We start from the raw sequence: 21,987 nt of genomic DNA on the forward strand, positions 1-21,987 counted from the left end.
CAGTTCTTAGGATTCAAGGAAGGAGAAGACACTCTTAAATGGAAATGTCATAATAAAGGTTTATTCACTGTTAGTTCTGCATATAGAAATATGAATCATATGGGATCCCAAGTTAACTTTCTGCCTTGGAAGCTTATATGGAAGGTTAAAATACCATATAAAGTGGTAGTTTTTACTTGGTTGGTGGTGAAAGAGGCTGTACTTACACAAGAGAATCTTATGAAGAGGGGAATACAAATGTGCCCAAGATGCTGTTTTTGTGAGCAGGTTGCAGAGACAATTAATCATCTGTTCTTACATTGTAAATTGGTTGGCAAGCTGTGGAATTTGTTTACTAGCTTCAGAGGTATAAGTTGGACTGTTCCAGGGAGAACAGGACAGGCTTTAGAAAGCTGGAATATGGAGGGCAGTGGCAGCACAGACAAGAGTAGATGGAAAATTGTCCCAGCTGTTATTTGGTGGACCATATGGAAAGAAAGGAATTCTAGGAATTTTGATAACAAGAGCAGCCCTCTGCACAAGATTAAAATGAACTGCATTATCACTTTTTGCTATTGGTGTAGTTCAGAGTATATAGATGACCCTGTGGCTATTGTAGACATTCTAGGGTCCTTATAAAGGTGAAAGGAGGATCTAGGGATAGTTCTCTTTTTTCTTCTTTTCTTTTCTTTATCCTTTGTTTATGGCCGACATACATGTGTGGAAGGAGGATATGATGTAAATTTTTGGATACCAGCTTTGAGCTGATGATTGATAAACAAATGTTACCTTTATCAAAAAAGAGTGATCTTGGTGGTTTTTGAAGCTTGCTCAGGACTCAAAGTTAATTGGAGAAAGAGTAGTATTTTTCCAATAAAGGAGGTGCATCAGATTGAGGTTCTTGCAAGCATTTTGAAGGGCAAGGTAAAAAAACTGACAACAATTTACATAGGCTTGCCTTTGGGTTCCAAGCACAAAGCAGAAAAAATATGGGATGGCATTATTGAGAAAATAGAGAAGAAAGTGGCTTGGAAATCCCAATATCTATCTTTGAGACGAAGAGTTACACTAATTAACTCAGTCTTGGAATCTTTACCCACTTATGTGATGTCCCTGTTTTCCTATTCCTAGTAAAGTAGTAAAGGTTTTGGATGCTCTTAGAAGAAATTTACTTTGGCAAGGGAGCAAGATAGAAAAGGGCTTCAATCGTGTTAAATGACCTATAGTACAACAAATTAGTAAAACTGGGGGATTAGGAGTGAGGAACTTAAAGGTACATAAAAAGAACCAATTTTCAAATGGTTGTGGAGATATAATCAGGAGGACCACCTTTCGGGGTGGCCCAATGGTTGGGCTTGGGACTTCCATGTTGGAGGTCTCAAGTTCGAAACCCCTTGCCAGCGGAAGCAAGGGGTTTGCCTTCTAGGTCAAGCTCGTCACACGGGGCTTGCCTAGTGTGGGTTACCTCTCCTATGTGGTTTGCGAGCTATTGCATAGGAGCGGGGGTTTTACCCTGTGCGCACCCAAAGGGTAGTGGTTGCGGGTTTCGCTTGTCATATATATAAAATCAGGAGGACCAAGCTCTATGGAAAGAGATACTACGTCGCAAATTTGGTCAACAGGATCTCCGGTGCACTACTGAAGTCACTGAAACTAATGGTGTTGGGGTGTGGAAGACCATCAGAAACTTCTGGGTAAGTCTCAAGAACAACTCAAAGATAGTCGTAGGCAGAGGGAACAAAGCAAAGTTCTGGTCAGATGATTGGTGTGGAAATGAGATTCTAAGGGACATGTTCCCTTGTCTTTTCTCAATATGCACAAATCCTGTAGCAGGATAAAGGAGAAGTGCAAGGTTGGAATCTAGTATTTTGAAGGATGCTTAATGACTGGAATATTGATAGGGTGGTGGAGTCTTGAGTCTCATTGGTGGATTCCCTGGTACTACACTAGAGCCAAACAAACTGGCATGGGGACATCACAAAGATAGGAGATTTCCTGTGAACAGACTATACAATTGGGGGCTCAGAGGAAATGATCCACTGGACCTTGAAGCACACTATGGAAAAGTGTGGCCCCAACCAAGGTAAAGTGCTTCACTTGGCTGGTTGCTAGGAAGAGTTGTCTTGAATCTTGAGGCTATGCAGAAGAGGGGCATCATCATATCTAGATGTCTTCTCTATAAAGAGGCTCTGGAGACTAACAAGCACCTTTTCATGCATTGTAAGGTAACTGCACAGGTGTGGGCTATGTATACTAGCATAGCCAATGAACATTGGATTATGCCAGAGCACACTTCTGACCTCCTAAGTTGTTGGATCAAAAGGGGAGGCAGCAAGAGTAAAAAAAGATGGTGGAGAACAGTTCCAGCATGTATTTGGTGGATTATATGGAAAGAAAGGAATCAAAGAATTTTTGAAGGAAAGTAATGTACAATACTAAAGATCAAATGGAAAGTAATACTACTCTGGGCTTTTGGCGTAAAGAACAGGATATAAAAGAGGAGATCCAATTAGTGGACTTCATAGACTCTTTGTAAGTATTTTTCCTTTTCCTGCAACATTTTTTGGAGGTGGCCACCATAGCCCTTAATGCTGAGGAATACAAAAGTTACCAGTTTCAAAAAAAATATGAATATCCATATTATCGTCGATTAATCCAATTTTAATCAGTGTCAAATATGCATAGATCGAATATTTTATCCGTTTTTTAACCCATTTTTTATCCACCCATATCCAATCGGGACCTTATCCGTCAATTAATCCATTTTTATTCGTGCTAAATATAGGCAGATCAGATATTTTATCCATTTTTGTTTAACCCATTTTGGACCCACCCATATTCGGCCCGACACGTCTGTTTGCCACTCCTAGTTATGTACAAGACAATCATAAACATATGTAAATAAGGCAAAGGGATAGAGAGACGAATCTAACAAAACCATTATTACTTACTTCAAATAACATTCAATTTTCTTTTGATTTTGTTTTTGGATAAAAAGGTTAAAATAACTGTATTGGGATAACTTGTGAGGAAATATTTAAAGTGAATATCTTTATTATTTTGAGTGAAGCATAACGCTTCAGTTTTTTGTTTATTTTTTATATCCAAAAAGTACTTCTGATTTTCTGAAAACCATATATTTGGAAAAGCATGATCAAGAGAATATTTCCAATCAAAGAAAAGAATATCGATATTTTTAGTTTCTCAAAATGTTTAAAATGTGGGTTAAGTTGGGTGGGTTGGGTTATGACTTATAATTTAACCCATTTTGACCCAACCCATCTTAGCTCAAACAAGCTTTGGGCAGGATTGGGCACTGACCCATCTGTTGGTTCAGGCCATCTTGACCCGCCCAACTTCAGCCCAAACGACTTTGCAAGTGTATAGAGTTGGGAATACAAGATTTCGAGCTCCATATTAGTTTGTCTTTGTCATAATTTATATTTTATCTTCCCCCGTTAGGTTTGTCTTACTTACCGGCATGATAAAAAAGTCATATAAGAGGATGAAATACATAAAGCTTTACATGCCTTTTTTACTGCATAAACAGCTATCACAAAATTGCAACTCAAAAGTCATTTAGCAGAAAAATCTCAATAGAAAGTGGGAACTATTTTGAAATGTAAAAATGAAAATCGCAGCTTCAATACCTCTGCAAGGAGAAAGTTGATTTGGTTGTCATAGGTTGTAAGGAGTTTCAAGGCATCTGAGCATGAGGGATGATCCATGAAAAGGTCATCTTCGTTTTCGTTGACTAAATTTATGTTGCACTCCTCAAAGCGCTGTCGAAGAACTTGGCATTCATGTAGCAGCTTCATGAAAGATGCCCTTGCTTGTTCATTGGCTAGCCTCTCCTCTTCATAGAGTCTCTGCATATGCAAGAGAAATTCAGTAACAAAAAGTACAATAACAGACGAGGATATGCAGATCTGTTAATACATGAATACAGTTAATCCTTTTAAAACTAAAAGAGATCTCCACAATTGAGCAAATTATACTGAAAGGTCTCAGATTTCCTCCTACTACTATACTACCCATTCCTTCCACACAGAAAGTTTAGTGTAAATAAATTAGCAGACGAGACTGAAAGGAATTGTGTCAGAATGTGATTTATACAGCATATATTAACAGGTAATTGAATCATAATCAACATAGAGCAAGAGAGGCTAAAGAGTAGTTCACACCATGACAAAGTTATTGATCATTCTAGGAGGGAACTTAATGTGAATAACAGCAATGGAGTAGCAAGGTATACCTCAGCCTCCAATTTTTCTTCAAGAGAAAGATTTAGCTGCTTCCTCAAATCTGCTTGTGAGCCTCGGAGTGATTTTACTTCTTTAATGAGAACTTTAACATCAACTTTTGATTTTACTTCAAGTTCTTGATGTTGTTTCTGCAACTCATTAAGCTTCTGCTTTGTGGCATCCAACTCCTGCAAGACTCTGTCTTTCTCCTGACTGGCATAGTCTTCCATTGAAGCATTGCCCAGTTTACCCTAACGAGGTTTGAAAAATAAATGGTCTGATCTTAATATACGGACTGAGGGGAAATCATCATAAACCAGAGGATAATCAAGTGAAATGGTGGAATAACCTTATGTGAGTTCAATTGCAGTTCCATTTCCAATGACTTCCGCCGAAGCTCTTCCATATCCCACTGCATCTGGGTGACCCTTTCCCTTTCAATCAAGATTGCTTGCTCAAGGTTTTCTTTGCTTTTCTGTTTAGTAGCCTCGAGCTCCACTTCCAAATCCTTAACCTGGTATAGTAACCATTATATCACAGAACAATAGAGCATCACAGAACACCCATTTATGACCTCCAAAATTAGGGCTTTCCAGAAAAGCTATTTTCTCACAAACAAAACAATTTATGCCTGACTATGACGTCATTGACATTCTCCTTTTTTTTTAATAGCATGGTGTCCGGGCAACCTTGCACGCACATCAACTAATCTATTAGGTGGGCCTGTGGCTGCTACTTCCACCAACACATATATTGGGTAACTCACCAACCAAGGTTTACGCATATTGGAAGAATTCACATAGTGTTGCCTCCGGTAGAGTAGAGCCTTGGTTCCCAAGGTTGTCACTCCAGCCCTTAGACCACTAAAGCATACCCCCTTGGCGCCGACATTATTTCTATTCTTAGTGCATATTAGCATGATGTTCTTAGCATAGATCTTTCATTTAGCTATTACCTCAAGTTAAAACAAAATTAGAAGCAAGAAGATAAGAAACTTGCCAGATACATAAGTTTCTTTCTTTAGTGCACAACTCTTTCACATTTTTCACATAAATAATAAGAAAGGTCAAACTTGATGAGTATTCCAATGTAACCCAGCCAGGAATAACATGTCCATTATTGGTTTGCCTGGTTATCTGATCCTAAAGATGTCTAAGAAAGAATAAAATAAAAAAATCTTTGCTTAAATGATGACTAATGAGCCTTCCCAATTATGATATCTTACAGTACATCAAGAATTATAGACTTCAGCACAAGCACTCAGGTTTCCCACTTGTCTAATATTTATGCACTCTCCTCTCATGAATTGAATTAGTGAAGGAAATACAAACCCATATTGTCCTACTTAAATCAACTCGATATTCAATAAATCAATAAAAATAATAATGATAATAATAATAAAAAAACTTAAATCAACTCATACTTCCAATTGCAGAGTGTTTCATCTTTCATCTCTTTACTTCTCTCTCTTGCTATTTTTTCTGGGGTTGGGTTCATGTGTTATAGCCTTAAAGGTAGCACAATATATTCCTCATCTCTGCTTCATGGAGGAGCAATTTTTAAAAGGCTTTTCAACAGCCATAATGAAGATAGACCCATCATCGGTGATCTATATTACTACTTGGGGGTTAGTATTAGGAATACTTTCTCAGCATTATATGGGAATTTATGGTCATTAACCCATGATCCAAGAAGTTCAAGTAGCAATACATAATGTTTACTCTCGAAAATCCTTGGTAGCACCGCTATACCTAGGTTATACATTTCTATCGCCAAAGATAGATTTCATCCAATATCCCTATAAAAACATGCAGGAACCTTTAATTTATTTTATTTTTTTATTGCTAAGGAAGCTTTAATTACCACAATTGTAAGTACTATTGAGGATCAAGAGTCTCATACTTTTTTATAAATAAACAAACAAGTCTCATTATTCTACATACTTGGTAAAAAGAAGTTGCGAAAGCAGCGAAAGAAAAAAGCAGTAACCAGCTATGTGCAGGAAAATGGCCCAAAAAGAAAAAGAGAAAATATCAGTATTATAATATGTTGAAAGATACATTGTTGCGAAAGGTGGGTTTTATTTGCTTCTTAGTGCTCCATGAATCATCTGGTAATTTTGGGGTATGGGCTATGGCACTAGCAGACCTACAATGCAACTCCCAGCTGATACAGTGTTGTCATAGATAGCTTGTAACTTGGGAAGTTCTTATATATTATCCTTAGCTTCATACTTAACTTGTATGAATAGTCTTCTTTTTCAGAGAAAATTAGATAAAGCAATACCTTTGTTGTGAGGTAGTCTTTCACAGCAATTTCCTGATTTAATCTTGAGATAAGATCCTCCATGTCAGTCGTTGCTGTTATTAGTCTCCTTTGCATGGTTGCAAGCACCCTGTTCATTTTTTGGCGCTGACCTGAAGGAAGTAATAATTGCACATCACTTGGCAGCAGTAAGTCAGTGTTCTCAATGTTTGCTGACGTCTCACCCACTCTGGGGATTTCAACCAGCCCTTGTCCATATAAATTGGGTATTGCTGAACCTGACAATTCACTGCCCCTTTGGGAACTTGTATCGCTTCCAATGCTCTCAGCTGATAACTTCCTACCATGACGGATAACTTTGGTGTTCTCCCGCTCCAAAGAGATTCCGTTCATACCATCAGTACCAACAGAAAGATCAGACAATTTGGAAGCATTTCCATTAGCTTTATTGTTCTCTCTATTGTGCACCCTATGTCTAGGATAATTTCCAAGTTGTTCTAGAATAGCCTGACCCATGAACAAGCCCTCATCAATGTTGGACATCCCATACTTCACAAACTTATCTATTGGACTTGTTACATCTTCATCCAAAGAGAGATCATCTGTCCCAAAATCAGAGTTATTATCCCTTCCAAGGCGTGGTGTGCCAACATCAGATATCTCATAAGCTGTGTCACTACCATAATCTGATGTGAGTGATGAACTCGCAGCTATTGCAGACAAGCTTACATTAGGATGAATTTGAAGAGAAGAAACAGAACTATTCACAGAAGGATTTGATTCAGAAGCATGTTGGGTTTCATCTAGGAATGCTGAAAAAATTATAGTACTAATGTTAACTCTTAGGCATAACAAAAAGATAATTCTAAAAAGCAATTTAGCCACATGTGCAATCTTTTTTCAGGGAAATGAATGTTAAAGGACAATAATATTGTAGCAACAGACATACAAGATCTAGCAGCAGCTTCCAGTTCAAGAAAAGATGCCACTGGAACACTTCTTGATACATCAATATCAGATAGTAGTTTGGTCATCCACTCCTCCAAGGAGGACCGTCTCTGGAAACATACAAGTGCATGAAAATTGGAATTATCATATGGAACTGCAGATGCAAGCGTCACTTGGAAAGAAATCTTTGTAGTTAACTCAAAACTTCCATTATTTCTAAAATGTAATAAGACAAAACTTACATTTTTAACAACTGATGCTCCCAAATAACATCCAACAATTTTTTGCAGTTTTTGTTTCACTAAAACCATTTGTTATAAGAATAATGAAGTGAAGAAGTCTTCAAATTCCACAAAATAAAAATTAAACATACAGAAATTTGGCTTCTAATTTTAGGATATATAAGGTTCTGCTTCAACTTAAACTTTTAGTTTCGAAGAAACAACAAAGGACAACAATTTCATCACACATCTTACATGATGAAACAAGAAAGTATAAGGCTTACCTCTTCTAGGAGGGTTCTAGTTTTCATCCGCAAGAAACCCTTGGGTGGCGCAGGAGGAATATTCTTCCTTGGAAATATTCTTTTCAGCTGTGACACAGAATCAACCACACTATTAAGTACCCTATGATTATTAAAACCCTCATAAAAGGAGGCAACTGTCAATTTTGACTATGGCCAAGAACTTTCTCATGTCTTTTTAACCTCAATATGTACAAAAAGAAAAGCATATCTGAAATGAGTGTATGCAAACTTACAGCAGCAAGAAACTTCAAGAAATCATTGAACCTTCTTAATATGACCCGTGTAGTTGTATTCCCTTCTGGTGATTGTAAGCCAACCAAAACCCTGTAAAACTGTCTTTTAACATTGTTAAGTTTAAACTTCAATAAATTCTAACACATAAGAACCAAATATTGACAAAGCAAAAATATGCATCGGGTTATAAGTTTACTATAGGAAAGGTCCCCGGACCGAGGTCCAAGTTTGAGATGTAAAAATGAGTTCAACATGGGTATTTCAAAAACCAAATTCCACTTAGCTATTAATGATAAGAAAACAACTAGAGATATGCCAGCTTCTGACAAGAAAAATTATATATAAAAAACAAAAAGGAAAACCTAAACAACTCCTTTTGTAGATGAAAATGATTAAACCTTCTTGCACTTTGTCAAAAAGAATGATAATATTTTTTCCTGTTTAAAAAGTTTACTTATACACTTCGAGAACCCATCATACGTCGACTACTCATCTTATCAAAATAGAATTTCCTTAGCTAGAGGCAGAGAGAAAACTCAATCCAACAGCACTTGCTACTTCAACTATTGGAAGTTTGAAAGCCCCAACCAACCTTAGAGCTTCCTTGCTCTTTTCTTTTGATAACACTGGTCCTGCAATACCTCTTTCATTGCGCTCATACCAAAGAAGAAAGAGGCAATAGATCTAAAGAATTTCAGATCACTAAGTCTGATGGTAGTGTCTACAAATTGGTAGAAAAAGTCTTGGCTGAAAAAGGTGGAGAACAAATTGGTTTATGGGCAACAAAGTGCCTTCATGAAGAATAGACAGATCACTGATGCCTCACTGATAGCAAATGAGGTACTTGACTGGAAGCAAGAAGTGGGGAAACAGGCCTTCTTTGTAAGTTGGATATAGAAAAGGCTTTTGATCAGCTAAACTGGACTTCTAATTGAACTGCTGAAGAAAATGGCTTTAGTAACAGGTGGTTAAGGTGGATATTCTTTTGTATCTCCACAGTCAAGTTCTCATTCTAGTAAACAGACGTCCAAATGGGTTCTCCTCTCCTCAAAAAGGCCTCAGGAAGGGAGATCCACTCTCCCCTTTTCTGTTTATTCTGGGAATGGAGGAGCTCACTCAACTGTTGGATAGGGCCAAAGAGCTCTAATGGACACAAGGATTTCAGGTGGGCGGAAATTCAAACACCTCTGGCACTGCTTCTCATCTGCTTTATGCAGATAACACTCTTATTTTTTGTGGGGCAGACAGCCAACAAGTAAACCACCTCAACATGACCTTGATGGTCTTTGAATCAACTTCTGGTTTACACATCAACATTCTCAACAGTAAAATTTAGCCAGTTAATGAAGTCCCCAATCTAGAAGCTCTAGTAGAAATCTTAAGCTGCAAAACTGTTTCTCTGCCTACAACTTATTTGGGCCTACCACTGGGAGCTAAGTTCAAGTCTACTGAATGTGGAATGAAGTCATTGACAGAATGGAGAAAAGGCTGGCAACATGGAAAATTCAGTTCCTCTTTCTAGGAGGCAGACTCACCCTCATTAATAGTAAATAGACAACATTCCCACCTATATCATGTCACTCTTTCCTATGCCAAGCTCAATAACAAAGCAGATTAATAGACTTAAAAGGAATTCCTCGGGAAGAGAAAAGCCAAACTCACCCTTCGGGTGGCCCAATGGTTTGAGCTTGGGACTTCCATGTTGGAGGTCTCAAGTTCGAAACCCCTTGCCAGCGAAAGCAAGGGGTTTGCCTTCTGGGTCGAGCTCGTCGCACCAGGCTTGCCTAGTGTGGGTTACCTCTCCTATGTGGTTTGCGAGCTATTGCATAGGAGCGAGTTTCCCTTGTCATAAATAAAAATAAAATAAAAAGCCAAACTCACAATTTTTCTCCGGTCAAATGGCAAAAAGTGACTCTTCCTAAGTCACTGGGAGGTTTGGGAATCAGAGATTACTCAAAAGGGGATTGCTCATAAAGTGTCTAGGGAGATATGGCCAACCTGAGGCTGGAAGCTGGATACTGGAAAGACAACATATTAGCCAAATATGGTGCCCAGAATCACTGGAGCTCCAACTTAAGTAGAGACCCCATGGTGTTGAGATCTGGAAACACATCAACAGCTTTCAAAAAGATTTTCTTCCAAAAAGTCTCTTTCAAGGGAGGCAATGGTCTCCACATTAAATTCTGGGAAGATTTTATGGCTTGGGATACCACTCTTAAGAATGCCTACCAAGGCTCTACCAAATAGAAAGCAACAAAGATGCTTCCATTGCACAGAACAGCGAAGGCAATAACGGGATCCCTATTTACTGGAGGAACCTTTTTTTTTTATGACAAGGGAAACCCGCAACTGCTACCCTTTGGGTTGCGCACAGGGTAAAACCCCCGCTCCTATGCAATAGCTCACAAATCACATAGGAGAGGTAACCCGCACTAGGAAAGCCCGGTGCGACGAACTCGACCCAGAAGGCAAAAACCCTTTCTTTCGCTGGCAAGGGGTTTCGAACTTGACACCTCCAACATGGAAGTCCCAAGCCCAAACCACTGGGCCACCCCGAAGGGTTATTTACGGGAGGAACCTCCAAGACTAAATCAATGACCTCCATATTTTGGTTGCCCTAGAGAATCACAATCCAAGTGAGACCCCAGACAGGCTCCTTGACTCTCACTTACCAGAGTTTTTTCAAGGCAACATAGATTTTTGACTGGTTATACAGGTTTTTGATTATCACTCTAGCTTCATCTAGCTATGTCCTAAAACTTTTAGCAGTCTCTTTGTGATCTTGCATCTGCTTGATGCCTTTCTAATGCAATTTACTTTACTAAAAAAAAAAAGAAAAAAACAATGAAGAAGAGACATGCATGATGGCCTGGACACCACGGTTATCAAAAAAAATAAGAAAAAATAATATGATAACCGAAGCCAAGGAAACAACATACCTTGTGAGCAGGAATATTTCTCAGGTTAATAAAATTATTTACCTTATTAATAATATTGACAAAATAAAAATGTATGAGCAATGTAAGAAAAAAAAACTATACATTATAACAATATTATAGATAACAAAATTGTAAAAGCTACAATTAAGTGAAATACAAAAAAAGTAAAATCATCTTAATCAAGGTCTTCATTCATTTTATTTTTTGAAATGAGTAACTTTGTATCATTTCAAGGATCAAAACAGTACTTGGGTAGTACTGAAACCATATTTACAATAGAGCTCTAGTGTCTTTCCTCTCTAGCTATAAAGAATCTAGAACATCTATGATAGACACAGTATAATTAGAGTAAATTTGATTACACCAAAAACATAGCAGTAAGATGAAGTTCAACTTGATCTTTTGCACATCATTCTCTAAGCTCTCAAAACATCTAGAATTCCTCTCCTTCCAAATTGTCCACCAGATACAAGCTGGGACAATTCTCCATCTAATCCTATCCTTAGCATGTGAACATGTTCCCTCCCAGCTGCTAAGAGCCTCTGTTATCTTGTCTGGCATTGTCCATGCTATACCCTTAAGGTTTAGGATGATGAGGTGTTAATGGACAATGCAGAAATAGAAGGTTGATTGTCTCAACTGTTTCTTTACACATGAAGCATCTTGAGCACTGTATCATACCTCTGCTCATCAAGTTGTCCACTGTTAAAGTGGCCTCCTTTGCTAGTAACCATACAAAATTGATACCTTGCGGGGAACTTTTATCCTCCAAATCTGCTTCCATGGCCAGTTTGCTATCTAGTGGTTGGACTGGTTCATAATTTTATTTTTTTGATAAAGTTAAAGTTGTATTCTTCGGCATTAAGGGTATGCTGGCTACCTCCAAAAAGTTACAAGCTAAAACTATAATTACATAGATCCTAGGAAATCTACCAACTGTTCTACTTCTTCTATACCATCTTCTTTACACCAAAAAAACATGTTAATGCAATTTTCTTTAACTTTCTGAATAGAGTTAGTAATATTCTCATGACACCTAAGGTTTCTTTCTCTCCAAATAGCCCACCAGACACAAGTAGGTACTATAGACCACCATCTTTTTTGGGTCTTGCCCCCCCCCTCCATCCAGCAGCTCAAAAGATCAGCAGTATGTTCTGGCATCACCCAGGGCTCTTGAGAAATGCTAAGAACCATGCGCCACACCTGGACAATAACTCTACAGTGTAGGAATAAGTGGTTGTTAGTTTCTTCCTTCTCATGACAAAAAAAACATCTGGAGACAATCTGGAAGCCTCTTTCTTGAGTTTTTCCTAAGTGAGACATGCCCTTCTAGTGACAACCAGGTGAAGCATTTCACCTTGGTTGGGGTGTTGCCCTTCCATATTTGTTTCCATGGACCAAGAATTCCCCCAGAGTGAGTCATGACCTCTCTCTTATACAGTCTACGCACAGAGAGCTTACCATCAGAGTCATGTTTCCATCTCATACCATCTGCTTCTGTAGTAAGGCCCGTGAATTCACCCAATTTGAGTAGCAGTTCAGCAATTCTATCCACTTCCCAATCATTTAGATTTCTCCTGAAAGTGAGGTTCCATCCCTGAGGGGACCAAATCTCAGCAATTTTAGCCTCAGGATTGGTACAGAAAGAAAAGAGATCGGGGAAGGCCGAGTTTAGACACTCTTGTCCAATCCACTTGTCCTTCCAAAAAAATATTGTGTTACCCTCTCCCACCTTGACCACCAAATTCTCCTTTAGACTATCCCATAGATTTCTGATTGATCTCCAAACTGATACCCCATACGTGCTATCTACTACAGTAGATACCCACTCCTCGGTCTGCCCATACTTGTTGAGAATTTCTCTTCTCCATAATGCATGATCTTCAACCACAAATCTCCAAAGCCATTTAGAAAGTAGACTTTTGTTTTGGACCCTCAGATTTTTTATGCCAAGACCTCCTGTCTTCTTGCTTAGTAAGGCTGTCTGCCATTTAACTAAGTGTATTTTTTTCCTTTCTTTGTTCCCCGACCATAGAAAATCACGCCTCAATTTATCCAACCTCTCTTCTACCCTTTGCTGGTAAAGGGAAAAGTGACATAACATATGTAGGCAACGCATCCCAAACCGAATTGATCAGAGTGACTCTTCCTCCCGGAGATAGATAGTTTGCCTTCCAATTAGCCAACCTCTTCTCTGTCTTCTCAATGATTCCATCCCAAATCTCAAACTCCTTGTGATTATTCCCCAAAGGCATTCCCAGGTAAGTAGTTGGTAAATGCTCTATCTTGCATTGCAAGATGCTTGCCAACATCTGAATATTTGCCACTTCCTTGATTTGGAAGATGCTGCTTTTCCCCAGTTCATAGCCAGTCCGGAGATGGCCTCAAAAATCACCAAAACAACTCTAATGTAACTAACTTGCTCTGCCTTTGCATCGCAAAATATTAGAGGGTCATCTGCATATAAAAGGTGACATATTTGCAAATTGACCCCTGACTGATTGCCAATGTTGAAACCCTTTATCCAGTCGTTCTGATTGGCCACTCTAATCATATTGTTAAGACCCTCCATAGCTAAAATAAATAGGAAAGGGGAGAGAGGATCTCCCTGTCGTAATCCTCTCTCAGAAGGAAAAAAACCAGCAGGTTCTCCATTAACAAGTATGGAGAACCTGACAGTTTTGATGCAAAAACCTATCCATTTAAGCCATTTGTCTCCAAACCCCATCTGCCTTAAAATATTAAGTAGAAACTTCCAATTGACGTGATCATATGCCTTTTCTATATCAAGCTTGCACATTATTCCTGGGGTCTCTCCTTTAATCCTTGAGTCTACACACTCACTTTCTATTAACGCGGCATCCATAATTTGTCTTCCTTGAATGAAGGCCATTTGGTGATTGTTCACTAATTTGCTTATCACTTTCTTTAATCTCTCTGCCAACAGCTTACCAAAGACCTTGTACACACCACTAAAGACCTTGTACTCTTCTCTATCTCATGTCTTTCATGAAATTGTCTCACTGCATTCATGAAGTCTGTCTTCAGTATCTCCCAGAAGATTTGGAAAAAAATCATTGGAAAGCCATCTGGTCCGGGGGCCTTATCACTAGCACATGATTTTATGCAATTAAAAACTTCATCTTCCTCAAATTGCCTCTGCAACCATACATTTTCCTCTTGTGTAATCCTTTCCGCTCCCTGTACATTAAATTCTGGCCTCCATTGCTCTGTTTCTCTATAGAGATTTTGATAGTAACTGATTATGGTTCCTTTAATTTCTTCTGAATCTGTTACTGAAACCCCTTCAACCATCAACTTGTCAATGGTGTTGAATCTTTTATGAGTTGTAGCCATCCTGTTAAAATACTTGGTATTTTTGTCTCCGTGTTTGAGCCAATGTACTCTAGACCTCTGCCTCCAAGCTATTTCCTCTTTTTTGCAACATCTTCAAACTCCATTGAAAGATGTACTTTCTGAAGTAACTCATCCTCGGATAGTAATCTCAGTTCCTGAGTCTTTTCTAAAATTGACAGTTGATTTAAGATTTCCTCTTTTCTCTGATTCCAATTGTTCCTATTCTCCAGTTTCCATTCTTTTAGCTTCCCCTTTAGCATCCTCAACTTGGAGGCTAGGACATAAGAGCCCGTACCAGTGATGTTGAAAGATGCCCACCAATCTTTAACTTTGTCTGAGAAACCCTCCACCCTTAGCCACCATTGTTCAAACTTGAAATAAGACTTCTTCAAATTTAAATCTCCGCATTCAAGCAAAATTGGATTGTGGTCAGAACCAATTCTGGGAAGCAAGTTCTATTTTATCCAAGTGAAGGTCTCATCCCACTGGGAAGAGAATAAAAACCTATCAATTCTGGAAGCAGACATGTGATTGTCATGCAGCATTGCCTTAAAATGCCTTTGGAGTTGCCCCTGCCACCATAAATGATCTTCACCAGCTTGAACCCCAGGAAATTGATCAAGTTTGCTGAGGAAATCAGCCACTCTTTGAACCTCCCAATCATTGAAATGTCTTCTAAAATTCAAGCTCCACCTGTCAGATGTCCACATTTCAGCTATAGTATTCTGTTGGTGAAGGACTAGGTTGAAGATATCCGGAAAGACCAGTTCCATGATACCAACCTCATGCCAATTATCCTTCCAAAATCTGGTTTTGTTTCCATTAGCCACTTTCATTCTTAATTGAGTTTTCAACTCACTCCAGAGGGATCTGATAGACCTCCATAGGCTGACCCCATATGGAGTATTGACTTCCTTGGTCATCCAGCTATCCTCTTGTTAATATTTGGCTTTAATCACTCTTCCCCATAATAAGTGGTTTTCTTTGGTGAACTTCCACAACCACTTCATCATTAGAGCTTTACTTTGGAATTTCAGGTTCTTGATACCCAAACCACACCATTTTTTTGCACAAACGACTGAGTTCCACTTGACCAAATGGTAGCCTTTCTTCTCTTTGTCACCATGCCATAAGAAGTTCCTCTTAATTCTATCCAACCTCTTGATGACCCCTGCTGGAATAGGAAACAAGGACATCATGTATGTTGGAAGTGCATCAAGGACTGAGTTTATCAAAGTCAGTCTACCTCCTCTTGACAAGTATTGGGTCTTCCATCTTGCTAATTTATTTTCACATTTCTCAACAACAGTATCCCAAATCTCAATAGACTTTGAATTGGCCCCCAAAGGCATTCCCAGATAAAGGGTTGGCAAAGACCTTACCTCTCCTCCTAGAATATATGCCAACGAATTCATGTGGGGCACATCATTAATGGGGTAAAGAAAGCTCTTACCCCAATTTGTGTGAAGGCCTGAGATGCCTTCAAAGAGAACTAGGATTATTCTGAGATGTCTCAATTGGTTTCTATCAGCATCACAAAATATGAGGGTATCATCAGCATATTGCAAATGAGTCACCTCTAGGCTATCACTCCCAGCCCTAGCTACCTCAAAACCCTTTATCCATCCATACAAATTAGTTGTTTTGAACATAGTATTCAGTCCTTCCATGGCAATGATAAACAAGAAAGGAGACAGAGGATCTCCTTGCCTGAGACCCCTTTGAGCCTTAAAAAAGCCAGCAGGTGATCCGTTAATCAACACAGAATAACTAACAGTGGATATACAAAATCTGATCCAATGTATCCATTTTTTCCCAAAGCCCAACTTCTTCAGCATACATAGCAAGTACTCGCAGTTTACATGATCATATGCTTTTTCTATATCTAGTTTGCATAGGATACCAGACTTCTTTTGTTGCACTCTTGAGTCTATTGCTTCATTTGCCACTAAAACTGCATCCATGATTTGTCTACCTTTGATGAAAGCCATTTGCTGAACATCCACCAGATTGAAGATCACTCCTTTCAGCCTCTCTGTAAATATTTTGGAGAATAATTTGTAGATGCTTCCTATCAAGCTAATAGGCCTATAATCTCTTAATTCTTTAGCACCTTTCTTCTTAGGGATAAGAGTTATGAATGTTGCATTGAAGCTTCTTTCAAAAACTTCTTGCTCATGGAAGTTATGAAAGGCATTCATAATGTCCTGTTTCACAATCTCCCAGCACTTAATGAAGAAACCCATGGAGAAACCATCTGGACCAGGAGCTTTATCTCCTGTGCACAGTTTCAGTCACCTTAAAACTTCCTCCTCAGTGAAGTTTTCCTGCAATCTCACCTTGTTTTCTACCGAAAGAGTTGCACAATTATTGAGCATGTTGATAGGTCTCTAGTGAGTGGTCTCTGAATACAACTTTTGATAGAAGTCAATAATGGCACTTTCTATTCTTGTAGACTCCTCAGTTAATTCGCCTTGCACCATTAGCTGGTCTATGTAGTTGAACCATTTATGAGCGTTTGCCACTTTATGAAAGAACTTGGTGTTCCTATCGCCTTCTTTTAACCATAAGGCCCTTGACTTCTGCCTCCACGCAACTTCTTCATTTTTAATCAGACCCTCCAATTCTAAGGTTAAATCTACTTTCTTGGCTGATTCTTCTTCTGTCAAAGGTCTATATTCCAGTATCAAATCCATTTCAGCCAATTGTTCTAAAGTTTGTTTTCTTTGGATCACTAGGTTGCCAGCCACACTTCTACTCCAGTCCTTCAATTTATGTTTGAGTGCCTTCAATTTACATGATAGCACAAAGTCAGGCCTGCCTTTAAAACTGAAGGAGTTCCACCCCTCTTTGATCCTGTCATTGAAGCCTGCAGTCCCAAGCCACCAGTTTTCAAATTTAAAATAATTCTTCTTTTTTATCCAGGAACCACCCTGTAAAGCAAAAGGAATGTGATCAGAGGCCAACCTTTGCAAAGGGACTGCTTTATGTTGCTGAAACAGTCATCCTACTCTTCTGAGAGTAAGAATCTGTCGATCCTGGAAGTTGTGTCGTGATTGTCCCCCTTGAACCAAGTATAATTGCCATCTTGCAGCTGAAGGTCGATTAAGTTCATATCTTCAATGAAATCTGAGAACTCTATCATCCCTCTTGATCTCCTGTTGCAATTTCTCTTCTCCGAGACATATCTTATAGTGTTGAAATCACCACAAATAGCCCAAGGACCTTCCATTAAACTCCTGACATCTGCGATTTCTTCCCATACCTTTCTTCTTTCAATATAACAGTTTGGAGCATAGACTCCAGTTAAATGTCAAGAGAAGCTCTGAAATTGTGCCTCAAATTTACATGTTAATGTATAGGCCCCAATTTCCAAAACTTCCCCCTTCCAGGCTCTGCAATCCCACATCATCATGATACCTCCTCTAGTACCACTTGCTTCAAGGTAGGCAAATTTGATCCATCTTCACCCCATATCTGTTAACTAAGTTTGTAATTTCCCCCTCCAGTTTAGTCTCCTGGAAGCATACTATGTCTGCTTCCAGTCAACTACCAATGTCTGCACCAATCTGCTTTCCAGTTAAATTTTTGATTCTCATAGAAATATAAAGTTCTTAATTTTTAATTCAAATTTACTAACTAGTATTTTTATAGAGTACTAACTTTCTGATTTCTTATCCATATTAACTAACATATTCTTTTGATAAGCATAACAATTAATATTAACTTTTTATCTACAGGAATATTTGTTCACTCCATTCCTTTAACAATTGATACATTCATCGGTGATTCATGCACCATCTTCATTGTCTATTTCAGTAGAGGCAGAATTAGGATTTTAAGTTTATAAGTTCTAAATTCCAAGATATGATACCTAATTGGGTTCAAGATTAGATTATTTGTACATATTAAGTGAATTTTCAAGACAAATATAAGAGTTAGGCAAAAGTTACCGGGTTAAGGCCAAAGTTACTTGAATCTGCCGAACCTGTAACTAACGATGTAGATCCGCCCCCTAGTTCTATCTTTTCTTTTTCTTTTTCTTTTTTTTTTATCTAGTGCTATCCTGTTAAGTAAAATTCAATGGCTTGCTAGGGCACACAAAATGTCTTAACCCTTTGATGCCTGCAATGAAATGCCACCCAAGCTTGGTGAAACGTCCTGCATTGCACTAGGTTTTAGGGCTCAAACACACCTCTTAACAAGAATGATTTGTCAAATCCTTTCGATGGTGACAGAAACTCTATCTGAAGAAAGATCAAGAGCATCCTCTATTTACAAAATATAGATTATGAAATCATTACCACCAAGTCTTTAGCATTTCAGATCTTTAATAATCCATAGACAGTTATTTGTTCGAAAGATGTACTAGTATTACATTAACTCTTTGGTATAATGAAATGAACATTTAACTGCATTGATAGAAGGCTGTACCACTATGGGATCTGAATTTGTTGTTTTTGCCAGGACAACCCACGAAGGAATTGTAACACAGTAGCTCCAGCCCGTGCGAGGATCATGAGGCCAAACAGTTTCTCGCCCAGCCTGGAGAGCATGTTAAGCATAAGTAAAAAAAAATCCAGGAAAAAAACAAAAAGAAAAATCTGACAGGAAGCTTGGAAGGTACACCTTTTTTCAAAAAAAGCAATTATGCTTCAGTACAAGTTAAATGAGTTCAACGTTCCATCTCTTTGAGAGAAAGTGATTTTAAGAAAATGTCATTTGGCAAGAGAATTAATGCAGAGAAAATTAACCAAGGGTTATACCCTCGATTAGGTCATAAAGAGATATATTAATTACCAAAGTAAAAGAAAGATCTGATATAAGTAATCCTTATTCCATTCAAATTCTACAACGTCATATAATGTTCATGAACTAATTGAGTCAAGGAAGAATGCCTTGGTTCACAGACCTGGAATGCCTACGCATTTTGCTGCTTGGCCAAATATCTTGAATGCTAGATTAAAAGTTCTCATGGATCACACAACCAAAGTTAACAATTTGAAGCTTATTAAATCAAACTGCCAAATGGAGAACACTGACGATATGAACAACCTAATTTAGTGTCATCAAGTATGCTATGTATCAATAGCTACAATGATAAGACAATTCACTTGATCTAACTTTCTAAATTACTTGTTAATGAAGCCAAGCTAATATCAAATACTGTCACAAAAGAAGTCATCCAATTCTTTTCTGACCAAAGATATTTTCTTTAACACAAATAAATATTTTAACAGTGATGGAAATTTCTGACTATATGCTTCTTTATGTTGTTGTTTTTTTGAGAAAAGGTAATTTTATATGCTTCTTATTGTTCACCACCCATTTCTCTCCATTATGCGTTGTGTGTGCCATAAGAAAGTCAACATCAAAGTTGTTCTAACTTAAACATTATTAGAACAGGGAAGCAACAATAAGCAACGAGCACCGGGAAGTCAACTACGACTACCATCGATCTATAATCAAGGATACTCAGGTTTTTATGCACTACATCATAGTTTGAATGGACCATAACATTCACTTTGAAACTTAAGAAGATTGGCCAAATTAAGAAATTGATATATCTAAGTTGCCTTCTTACCACTTATGTAGGTTCTTATGTGTTCTCCACATAACATTCGAACTGAACTGAAATACAAGGATATCTAAGTGTAACACTCTAGTAATTTTTTGAATCTCCTCGCATAAATTCCTGGCTCCACCAGGATACCTTTAATATTGGTACAGAGTAATTTACTTATTGCCAGTTACTTGAAAATCTCTATGTATAGTGTATGTTTATGCTCAACTCTTCTAACAGGCTTTACGATGTTGATTAATCAGCTAGGAGATAAACAGCCAGCTAACTCGACATATTAGCAAAAGTCACAGGTCTTGTCTGTTAATACTAACAGGACATATTGGCTAAAACTAGCATGTATCAGACTGAGATACATGCAATGTTTTGCTAATTTCTAATATGTTTTACAAAATCTGCATGGAGCCCCAAACCCACGTCACATCCATTGGACATCGGGCACATCAAGATAAATGAGGAACCCCTTGACACAGGTACAAGGTAATTTGCCTATCATCAAATATTGTAACATTAACTTGACAGGCTAACTGTGTTGATAAATCAGCTGGGAGAAATACAAATAGTTAACCGAACATATTGATTACATTCACATGTTCTTATTAATAAAGCTGATTCATTTCCATCCATGAACTGATCAGAAATCCAACTCTACTATTCCCAATCCCAATACAAAATTCAGCACACTTTCGCACTAAATTCAATATGATCAATCAATGCCCACAAATACTGTTCAGTTAATCCAATCATTCTAAGGAGATGGATAAATTATCTGTAATAGATGGATCAAAACTTGTAAATTGCAATAGGAAGTGATAAAGAAGAAGACTGACCCAATTTTTGGGGGGAGGGCTCCAATCCATACCCAAGGGCAAAGGCGAAGTTCCATCATGTCTATGCTTCGGCGGGATTTGCCTCTGCATAGCTGAATCACAAGTCAAATCAATCAATTGATCCCTCTTTCTCTCTTTAAAAAATCAATCAGTTGGTGTGCGACTCGGCAAATTTGATATTATGCTTTCTCTCTCTAGAGCATATTGAGAACTGAGAGAGAGAAAAAGTATTGCAGTTTTAAAGGAGTAGACGATGAACAACAGTGGAAAGTGGAGAGTGGAGAAACAACAATCTTGATTTGTTTTGTATGTAAAATGTGTATTGATCTCTAAGCCTTCTTAACCAAGCGCATGATAACAAAATAAAGTTGGACTTTTCTAAACTGTGCCCTTTTTTGGATTCCTTTCTTCTCCGCCCGGGACAAGCGCGTGTGCCACGCCAAAATTTGCCCCTTTACCACAAAAAATTTATTTACCTTTGTAATCTATATATAAAAAAAAATGGTTTATATTTGTCCTTTGTCATATTTTCTTTTTAATACATTTGCTTGTGTCATCCAATTTTAGGTATATATTTATCATTTGGTCGTTAAGTCTTATAATATCTCCACTTTTATTTTCTACGTGAAATCACGCCTACATGGATATGTATATTTATTCCACTTAAATTTTCCTTCTACGATACCAACAAATTCAATATTATACCCCACCCATTTTAACTCCTAATTTCATTGTCACTTTAGTCAAGTATATGTGAACCTTCAAGTTCTTTTTGCTCTGCAACCATTGCCTTGAATTAACCCACTCAAGAGCAGTTCATCCATCATCTTAAGCATAAGAATAACAATTTTCGGGCGCTAGCCTGTAGTTAACTGACACAACAACTGTCTTGCAAATTATAACAAGGCAACGACAAAGTGTGTCATAGATAGCACTGTTGAAGGAAGAGATTGCAAAACAGTCACCACTGGAAGAAAATTATAACAGATACAACATCCAGTGTCGCAGGCTTTTCAAGTTTGACTTAGTGAAGATTCATCCTCAAACAGAGCTGAAAATTGAGAAATTGTACAATTTGAAATGA

General features: G+C 38.1%; 1 protein-coding gene across 1 annotated transcript in view; it reads right to left on the bottom strand.

Moving 5' to 3' along the window:
* Positions 1 to 21,225, bottom strand: part of LOC102603705 (uncharacterized) — a 37,397-nt gene extending 16,172 nt beyond the window's left edge. The window contains exons 1-9 of the mRNA XM_006345568.2: positions 20,904 to 21,225; positions 18,927 to 19,037; positions 8,196 to 8,294; positions 7,942 to 8,028; positions 7,438 to 7,546; positions 6,510 to 7,300; positions 4,573 to 4,737; positions 4,235 to 4,474; positions 3,630 to 3,848 (exon numbers count right to left, since the gene is read on the bottom strand). Of these exons, the coding sequence (XP_006345630.1) occupies positions 3,630 to 3,848; positions 4,235 to 4,474; positions 4,573 to 4,737; positions 6,510 to 7,300; positions 7,438 to 7,546; positions 7,942 to 8,028; positions 8,196 to 8,294; positions 18,927 to 19,037; positions 20,904 to 20,993 (1,911 nt within the window). The 5' untranslated portion in view covers positions 20,994 to 21,225. The remainder of the gene's footprint in view (positions 1 to 3,629; positions 3,849 to 4,234; positions 4,475 to 4,572; positions 4,738 to 6,509; positions 7,301 to 7,437; positions 7,547 to 7,941; positions 8,029 to 8,195; positions 8,295 to 18,926; positions 19,038 to 20,903) is intronic.
* Positions 21,226 to 21,987: the final 762 nt, after the last annotated feature.

This window comes from Solanum tuberosum, unplaced genomic scaffold (genome assembly GCF_000226075.1).
Source record: "Solanum tuberosum cultivar DM 1-3 516 R44 unplaced genomic scaffold, SolTub_3.0 scf00070, whole genome shotgun sequence".
In the NCBI taxonomy this organism is placed as follows: domain Eukaryota; kingdom Viridiplantae; phylum Streptophyta; class Magnoliopsida; order Solanales; family Solanaceae; genus Solanum; species Solanum tuberosum.